This window comes from Condylura cristata, unplaced genomic scaffold, assembly GCF_000260355.1.
Source record: "Condylura cristata isolate star-nosed mole 26May11 unplaced genomic scaffold, ConCri1.0 scaffold00011, whole genome shotgun sequence".
In the NCBI taxonomy this organism is placed as follows: Eukaryota; Metazoa; Chordata; class Mammalia; order Eulipotyphla; family Talpidae; genus Condylura; species Condylura cristata.
Window position 1 is genome coordinate 41940957 of NW_004567112.1, and position 10265 is coordinate 41951221.

Here is a 10265-nt window from a genome sequence, read left to right on the forward strand (position 1 = left end):
TTTCTTTCTTGCTCCCCCCTTCCCTTCCCTTCCCTTCCCTTCCCTTCCCTTTCTTTCTTGCTCCCCCCTTCCCTTCCCTTTCTTTCTTGCTCCCCTTTCCCTTCCTTCTTGCTCCCCTTTCCCTTCCCTTCCCTTTCCCTTCCTTTCTTGCTCCCCCTTTCCCTTTCTTGCTCCCCCTTCCCGTTCTTTCTTCCCTGCTCCCCCTTTCCTTTCCTTTCCCTTCCTTTCTTGCTCCCCCTTTCCTTTCCTTTCCCTTCCTTTCTTGCTCCCCCTTTCCTTTCCTTTCTTTCTTGCTCCCCCTCTTGTTTCCCTTTGTGCTTCCCCTCCTCTTTCTCCCCCTCTTTCCTCCTCTCCCTCTGTTCTTTCCTCTCTCCCCTCCCTTTGCCTCCTGCCTCCTCCCGGCCTGCCTCCTCCCGGCCCATTGCTGTATCTTCCCCTGCTGGGGATCGAGCTCGGGCAGTGGGGAGCGGTGGCTCTGGTGCTGGGTGCTTTAGCCCACTACGCCACCGAGGAGGCCCCCGGCCTCTGGTGTTTGTGGATCTCTCTTAAGGTACTACTGCTATAGAGATACTGACGCCATACAAGCATCTACAAACAGCTTCATTAGAACCATCTGTACCTAATCAGTGACAGCTACTACTCAAATCATTTCACTAATCATAAATCATTTCACTAATCATTCATTTCTAAGGTCATTCTACTAGAGGATGAAAATCCCAAAAAGGGGTACAGAGCACTTTTTAAACACTTAATGGAGGCTTACTTTGGAAAGATGTAATCACTAGGTCCCATAAATTCCTTTGGATGTATACAATGAATAAGGGCAGAAAAGGAAGGTGGCCCCACATGAACTATGGTGAATGACTAGTAATGCCTTTGAGATACAAGTGTACATAGTACAAACCTGTAACCCTAAAATAGTGTTATGACCCATTAAAATTTCATGTAAAAGTAAGAATTGGGGCTGGCTTTTCTCTCCACTACATAAGGACACAATAGAATGCCCAATGATCTTCATCAGCACACCTTTCATGAGTACTAAAATTATATTGAGCCTAATTGACAAGAGCATTCAAACCAATGCCATTGACAGGAACACTTCTACACTGATTCAATCATCTGTTTAGCACATGAGGGCGGGAATAGGAGTCAGGAAGAACACAAGGCACTATGATGAAAACAGGTGCTACAGGGTTCTCAGATCCGAGGGAAGTTATTTAGTAAGACTCAACACAAATATCAAAGTTTTCTTTTTTATGTTCTTTTATTTATGCATCCAAGTGCTGGGGTATAGGCTCCATGTGATGAAGGCCAAGCTGGCAGGGTTCACCAGAGACTGGGGAGCAGTGCATGAAATAGCCGTCTGCTGCACCACGTGCAAGTCGCTCTATGGCCCAGGACTGAGCTCAATCTGCAGTGGCTGCAATTAGCTTCAAAGTGCTGAGACTGAATCCCTTGCACTACTGGGAATGCCCATCAGTTTCCTCTGTTTAAAGAAAAAGGGGACCATTTTCAATTGCCCTAGGGTACTATATCTTGACATGCAAATTCTTGACACCCCTCCTCTCCCAGCTTACACCCACAGTCATCAATTCTGAGGAGGTTTCTCAGGCCCCTGGTGCTATAAGGAGCTATGTGCCACTGCAGATACATTGGCGAATGGAATCTCGGATCACAGAGGACCCAAGAGGCTCTTCTGTAAATGACACTGGCATACAGCGCAGGCCAAGCTTCGGTAGAGTCTGGCAGCCTTTCACTTTATTTCCCAGTGAAAACACAATCTAGCAAGTCCCAGACCAGGCTTCCTGAAGCCTACACTATTCACCTGTCATCAGTACCCTTCTGGAGCTCATAGAAATAGGAGATTCCCAGTATGGGAGTAAACATAGGGTCTCAAGAGGCTTACATTACATCATATATACATAATATATTAGTTGTTATATTTTGCTTACAATATATAAGCAGGTGTTGTGTTTTGTTTTGTCTGGTTTGGTTTGGTTTTTCCATATAACCTACCACTGCTTAATCAATGGAGAGGTGAAAATGGTAAATACTAGTTGGAAACAGGAAAATATTTCAGGTATAGTTACATATGCTACCACTTGGTATATATCATAACACATACCTAATGCCCTGTCACATTTATTTCCAAAGCCTCTCTATACAATGAAGGGTAAAAGAGAAAATGGCCCAAATCATGCTTTCTTCTCTGAAATCAAGGCAAGTTAGCTTGACTTCTTTTGTGTAAAAAATACAGCTTGTTCTTTATTGACAGTAGGACACATCTTCAAGATGAAATAAGTGCTCTGCAATTCTATATCCTAGCAGTTATAATATGATATGCTTTTGCTTTCTTTGCCTTATTGATTTTCTTAAGATTCACATTATAAAAGTTAAAAAGTTGTTAGAAAATCTTCTTACGTTGTTTGGGAGCCTGTAACAATGACTTCCTATTTCTAGGTCCGCTCTAAAAAATTCTACTTGCACACTGATGAATGTAATTATAAATACCTTCATCCTAATGCCTTGTCATATCCAATGAAAGTGCCCTCATTTTTCTTAGTACCAATACATATTACAAAGTTCCTATAACTTTTCCCAAACCAGTGATGGTGCAGTCACTTTTTACACTTGTGGCTTAGTGTGACTGTCAATTCCAGTTCCCTGATTTTAATATCTACAAGGAAACACACATTGGAAGTGGGTAACAGGAATCAGGACTATGTAAAGTGCCAGCACTAACACATCATGTCTTCAGCAAGCTATTAAACTTCCAGTTCCGTTGTTTCCACGTCTGTAAGAAGAATAGACTTGTAGCACTTACCTCACAGGTTACAGTGACCTACTTTCTGTCACTTACTTAGAATATCACCAATGTGCTATTCTATAATACACTATACCAATTATTATAACCTCTTGCTATGCTTCAAACCAAACTTCACCATTTGTCTCTCCAGTCCTGCTTTTATGCAGGTGTTACACCATCCGAGTGGTCTTGAATTTCAGGCAAAAGTACAGACAATCACAACCTACACTTGGTGCCACGTTATCCTGGGGGATATAGGACAAGAAATAATAGGTACTTCTAGGTACATTGGGCTTGTCTATTCACAGTAGTCCCAGCAATTAGTATCGCCCGCAACACAAACACTGGGAAGCTGTGCTTCCCCCAGGTGGACACTGAGGTGTAGTGGTGTAAGGACTCACATCACTGGTAACTTCATGTTGGCTTCTATAAACAGATTCTAATATTTTCTACATACACTTGCAGAAAACATGGGCATTTTCTGAGGGAAAATACCTGTACTCTTGCTAAACTCCTTTTCTTTTGCAAAGACTGATAAGCATTTCTCTAAGCACCACAACCCTTTGCCTGACATTATTTTATGACTAAGTTTATTCTGCACATTCACTGAAATGTCGCAGACTATACATGACCACATACAGGAAGGACTTTATACCAACATACACTGATATCACTGTGGAATAAAAATATTAAGTAGGATGATACTTAAATGGGCACATTATAGACAGATTACAAATCTGACTTAAAATAAGAGCTACCTTACTAAATATCATTCTTTCTATTCATAAAGAACCTCATAATATAGAACTTATCCATTTTGGTTTGAACATAGAACATATTGAGTAACCTCTTGTGACAGTAATATACCAACATGTTCATTTAAAACCCTACTAATGATTTCAGAACAAGCATAGTCACTAGCATAGGAAGCAGGGCTATCTTCCTACTAAAGGGCACAGACATCTGATCTACCTAGCATAAACCACCTTTTTTACATCCAAATTCTCTTTGGAAATTTGTGTTTTCTTTTATGGGAAGGAACAGAGAGGGGACCACTTCTACAACTATTCATGAGAATATTAACTTACAACCTTCAGTGGTTTAAGGACCACTGCAGCAATTTATATCTCCCATGACACCCTGATCAAGAACACCTGATCCTGATCAGCGACGAGCATTAGCATTTCAGGCAAACCTCTCAAATTATAATTCCAATACATTTTTGCCTGGGGGAAATTGTACTTTATCAAAATGATAGGTCACGGCAAGATTTTTGGCACCTCAAGACTTTTTTTATACTCGGGTTGGCTTGCAGGTTTACTCTACCAGTCAGAGGGTACATTAACATTTTGGTCTTACGTAGATACATTTCAGAAATTCAGAAGCTTTCCTTCAGTAAGTGGAACACAGAGACCACAATGTGGGTGCCCTACTCAAATCAAATCTTTTCCATAAAGGATCTAGTGTATCTATCCCTTAAAAGATTTTTCATGAAACTAGACTTGGATCAAATAATTTTAAAGAGTGTTTACAGGCAGGAACCAATGCAGTTATTCTCTACAAACAGGCCTGAGCCAGTTCCTGGCCCTCCACAAACTTCCCTCCCATTGGTAGGCTCGTGATTTGTCTTGTAGAGAGTTATGCATCTTAGCCCCAACTACCTTTGAGATCCTAATCCAGTGTCTTAGAAGCTTGTTTCACGAAATAACAGTATTCTTGCAACAATTGTCCTAATCTGTCTGTAAAACCAGTTGTCATGATTTCCTACAGGGACAATTTCTCCTGTGCTTTTTCTCACGCACCAGGAGGAAAAGCTGTTCTATAGCCATTTAGGATTTTAAAATGAAAGGATTTGTCAGAAGCTACCACAGTAGATCACAATGGCACTAACAGCACTTGGCTGATTCAGTGAGGAAAACAGTAAGCCACTTTCTGCATTTTCAAGAATGGATTCCATCTAAATATCTTCCCGACACTACTGATCTACATATACAACAGATATGGAAAAATTCAAAGACATGAAGTAAATGCTGTTTGTATCACCAAATGACAGAGTGAAGGCAATGCCAGTTTGAGGGTAGGAAGGCAAGTCACTGGTAAAATCCTGAATAACAGCAGGTCCCTGGACCTTTTTCTATAGAAGATTTTATTTCAGCACAGTGCACACATTCACAGTAAACCAAGAAAAAAATCACTAAGCATAACCTATATTATTCATGTGATTTCATCACTTAGAAAACCTTTCTTCTTCCCATGGTGATACTGAAAACCACTTTCAGAATCTCACTCAACTCAAAGAGGTTTTTACTATGAGCTAGCCAATGATTAAAAGACCGATTTTATCTTGCAGACCCTACAGAATCATGCTAATGAACACATTGGTTAATCTATTCAAAATCTACCATTGTTTAGGTTGTACACACATTCAGAAGTTCTGAATATCATCTGAAAAAAAAAAAAGTGAGAGCCTCTTAAAGTTCTGCTCTATGTTTGCAAAACATTTGTCATTTCTGCCACATGCAGAGACTTTACATTTCTGCCTTCAACAACTAAAAGACAAAAATAACTTGTTGCTAAGTATGAACGCCTTTCAAATGACACATTTCTCGGTGTTACCTTCTACAAGATTCCAGGCTTGCCATAAAACAGACCTATTGACATTTTGTTCCTAGGAAGCACTGAACTAGACCACTGCCCCAGGCACAGAACCTCAGCTTACTACTATTATCTGCTCATTTATGCTGTGTGTACACGACACTCCTGAAACTGTAAAGACAGATTACTTAGGTCAGGCTACTGCTGATGGATTTCAGTAACTATGGAGCCAGTGATTGACTTTCAAACTTGACAGCACACATCATAGAAAGGTGACAGGGGAGACACATCTTCCTGGATGAGGGGGCTCTGGATGACAACTGACAAACTCAAATAAAGGAAAAGGTGCTAGTTGTCTACAAATGAATCTACTTGGCTTAGATCCACAGTCTTTTTGCAGGAGTCTAAGAATACCACCCCAATTTCTATCACCCTTGATTGTTTTTATGAACTACCCAGAAAACCAGATCGATTCCAACAAGAATCCTGTGAGAAGAGGCATAAGTGCATTTTCATAATGAAGCCATTTTCTTGCTCTTCTTAAGAAACAAAGTACATGCTATTCACTAGCAATCAATTTGCCAGTACCTCCACCAGGTTCTCAGCATATATTGTTTAACACTAATACATGTCTTTTCCTTATCTAATATCTGATATATCTATGATGAAAAGTATTACAAGACTTGCCTCACTTACCAAATGCCAGACGCAAAATTTACATCCAACTTTATTTGATGAAAATGCCTTCCTACCTATGCCAGTTTATAAAAGAGACTTCTTGAGGTGCAATCATTCGGGAATATACATGTATGTGTACAGACATATGTATGCATGATATTTACCTTGAGCTATAAACCTCCTACAGAAGACTTTCCAGCCCTTATGCTCAGAATGCAATTACATAATATGGCTTTCCTTGCATATGCTCATCTCATATTAAAAAAAAAAAAAAGCTAGTATGACCCCTGGAAATAGGGAGATTCATTGCAAAGACAGAGGTGACCATCTGAACGTCTCTTGTTATGTACACTGTATAGAATCCATTTCACTGAAAAACAGAGAAATTCAATTAATATTAGGAAAGCATTTTAGCAGAGAAAATATGGATCTATGCATGCCACATAAAGGTACACACTCAAATGATGTCATTAGAGGTGGGTATAAAACATGGGTGCATACATACTCATTTCTGGAGTGAAAGTGTCAACTTGCAGGTTCCACTGCATTACCTACATTACATGAGTTTCAGTTCCCAATGACCTTCTTGAATCACTTTCACTTCTTTTTTTTTTTTCCTTACAGTTGGACAGTGTCACCTCCCTGATCCAAGCAGCCAAAAATTTAATGAATGCTGTAGTGCAAACAGTGAAAATGTCTTACATTGCCTCAACGAAGATCATCCGAATTCAGAGTCCCACTGGGCCCCGGCATCCAGTTGTGATGTGGCGAATGAAAGCTCCTGCAAAAAAGCCCTTGATTAAGAGAGAGAAGCCAGAGGAAAAGTGTGCAGCTATCAGACGAGGCTCAGCAAAGAAAAAAATTCACCCTGTGCAAGTCATGAGTGAATTTAGAGGAAGACATGTTTACTGACACCAATAGTCTATTCTACTGCCTGTATTACAAAGTCTTGGCTAAACACACTGCTTGATTTCTGCATTTAATTACTTTGTAAGATCACTAACTTTTGTAGTTTCACTCACAAGTAACAGGAAATATTAGCAAACTTTATTCATATGAACAATATGTATTTAGGATCACAGCATTGTGATTGCCAAATGACCAGCAACTAATAAGTAACCAGTAGGTGCTTGCTGAATGAATGCATGTTTCTGGTGTCCTGCAGCCATTTCCAACACAGAATATTTTATATTCATGCCTGCAATGCTCATTTCAGGAAAATTAACTGACTCAGATTCATCTGCTATACTTTCGGTTATAATTACTCTTCTTCATTTTGCATTACAATATTGATATGAGTGATCTCTTCTTGTAAAAGTGTGACTTCATAATTTAGTTAGGAAAACACACACACATGCACCAATGCAAAAACGAAACCAAAAATATTTATTACTTTAAACCCACGTGGCCTATAACCACAATATGCTCATTTAGAACATCAAAGTCCATTTGATCCTATAAGCTTTCCCCGGGTAGGAATTTGGATTGCAACATTACATGCCAAGAGAATAGGCATAAGTTTAAATTATAGTTCTTAAATAATCCCTATATTATACATACCCCCCCCAAAAAAAAAAAAAAACTTTCCCCTAAATGAGATGTAATCAAGCCCTTTTCTTCAGAGTGGGTATATTTCCAGTTTGCCACAAAGAAAACAACTACAATTGAAGTCTACAAAAATGTAACTTGGATGATATCCCAGGAGTAAAGTCTGCTTAGTAATCAAAGGTACAATGAAAACAAGATGCATATAGCCCAGAAAGACATCTGTCCACCTATGTGAATCTCTATTATGAGCAGGATTTCAAGATTTACTTCTATACAAACTGTTCATCATATGAGTTCTCTTACACAACAAAAGTTAACAGCAAACATTAACTTGATTAACAGTTGAATTACAATGTTTAACAAACATCTTTGCAGATTCAGATGACATTTTAAAAATACATTTCTCTAGAAAGGATAACTCGAGTCTTGCCATTCAATGGGAGAGTCACCAGAACCCGGAGAACCTTATCTGGAATTGACATTCTCTATTGTAATTCCATTCATTTGTTACATTTTGTATTTCACTGACAGGATAGTGATGCTCACTTTTAAACATCAGAAGTGTCAGTTGCTCTGCTAAGTGCAAGTAATGGTGTATGCATACCCGCTAACAATGAGCAGAAAAGTCTACAAATGTTGGCATTAAACATTACATTACATGAATTTAATCATTACTGTGAATGTAGTTGATATATTTCAAATTTGATGTAAGGGAATGGCACACTTTTATGAATGAAAGGGATAGCTTGGGGGTCTACCTGGACACCTTTGTAATCACAACTCTGACATTACGTTTCCTCTGATGATGTATTTGCTTCATCCTGCTAATAACATCCCCCTTCCTCTTCATGAAATCAATTTATGTCCATTTACATTAACAACTAAAACAACCCTTGTTAAGGAGAAGGTTGGCAGCATCTTCAAGGTCAGTCCTATTTAGCCTCTAGTATCACTTTCAAACATGATACTGGAATCAAAACAATAACTTACAAAATATCTAACACATGATCTACTAAACATTCTCATACAAAAGATTACAATTATGAGTACACTAAAACCCAATAACTAGTGCTCCTCACATTAAATAATGAGTGACTAAAAACAGAAATGCCCAACAACAGAGATGTTATTCTCAACAGCTTCCTGTATCTTCACTCTTAAGGTAATCTCATTTCACAGATCCCTGGCCTGCACTGTCCTTCTCCTATGCAATGTCCAGGGTGTCTGCCAGAAAGATGCTATCAGATCTGCTCCCCACTCACTTAGCCCCATTCTATGTCCTTCTTTCTCATTCTGTGAAGTACAAATATGCCCCATCTCTCATCTCAGACATCTACCTGTAAGTCCATATATTCTATAGTATTTTAGCTCAAATTATGACTATGTTTTACTTCCCAGAAGCACAGCATTTTGACACTTCCCCCCCCATTCCGTAAGAGATTCTTTGCTGTCAAATATACAAATGCATGCAGGATTGTGGTTCCCATGGATACAGATTTCTATAGAGTAGCAGAATGAATAGAATGGCATCTGAGACTTTTCCTGGTGGTATTTACCATTCTCTGGTGAACTCATTGCAGAATTGCCAGCCTATTTTCATAATGTTCTAAGGATTGCTCTAGGTCAGCACAGCAAACACCAGCATATCAAATTGACTAAAATATGCACTTTTATCAGCCTGTCTTTTGCCAGGAAGTTTGGCTTATTGCATGTTTAGGAATCAAATCACCATTTTGTTTTCATTTGGGAAATTACAAACAGTCCGGTTTCACTTAGCGCAGCAGAAAGTATAAGGGCTTCCACTTAAAAAACAGTAACACATATATTACTTTAATATTGATATCACGTAAACTAGGACAATGATTACAACATGAAAAACTGGTATTTCTATATCACTTTTCTTAACATCCCATGTACTAAGAAAAACCATTTCTTCAGTTGAAAACCCTACAGCAATCCTATAGTTCTCTTCTTATACCCTAATAACATTACTTTTCCACATGTTACTATCAAATAAAGAAGCCAGGCCTGATGACAAAAGTGTCTACATAAAAAATACTTAATAAGCTGTCTTCACCACCTTTTGGACTGATTAACAAAGACAATGCAAGTGTTATTAATACCACCTGTAACCAAGGTCATTGTCAATGCTGCACCATTATCCCAGAGCTGCAAAAGACATAATTAATATACTACATACAGTTTGGGCCTTTTTTTTGGGGGGGTGGGTACAACTAACTCGAATAACAAATATTTTTACTTACGGCACAAGAAAGGTTTACAACATTATCTTCTTTTTTTTGAAACTTCCTCCCACTGCAGTACACAGGATTATTCATGAGTACTTTAACAAAGAACAGAATTATAAAATGATTTCCAAGGAGAACTACACCCATACCACACGTCTATCTTTAGGCTATGTCTTTCTTATGGAAGTTGGCCAGTGTCACTGATTGCAGACTGGCTGAGGCCATCTTAAATAGTCCCCATTGTTTTAGGAGAAGAGAATTCAAGGACTGACTTTCAACACAAGTTTGATCAACTAGAGGGGAAAGAGAAGTAAATACAGAATAGCATAAAAGAGATGGGAAAGAAAGTGTCAGAGGTAGGGGAAGGAATATGGAAGGAAGTCGCAGAG

General features: G+C 38.9%; 1 protein-coding gene across 1 annotated transcript in view; it reads left to right on the forward strand.

Moving 5' to 3' along the window:
* The window catches only part of CTNNA3 (catenin (cadherin-associated protein), alpha 3), a 1271003-nt gene extending 1263704 nt beyond the window's left edge, over positions 1-7299 (forward strand). Inside the window, exon 18 of the mRNA XM_004680853.2 lies at positions 6704-7299. Coding sequence (XP_004680910.1) covers positions 6704-6991 — 288 coding nt within the window. The 3' untranslated portion in view covers positions 6992-7299. The remainder of the gene's footprint in view (positions 1-6703) is intronic.
* The last annotated feature ends 2966 nt before the right edge of the window (positions 7300-10265 follow it).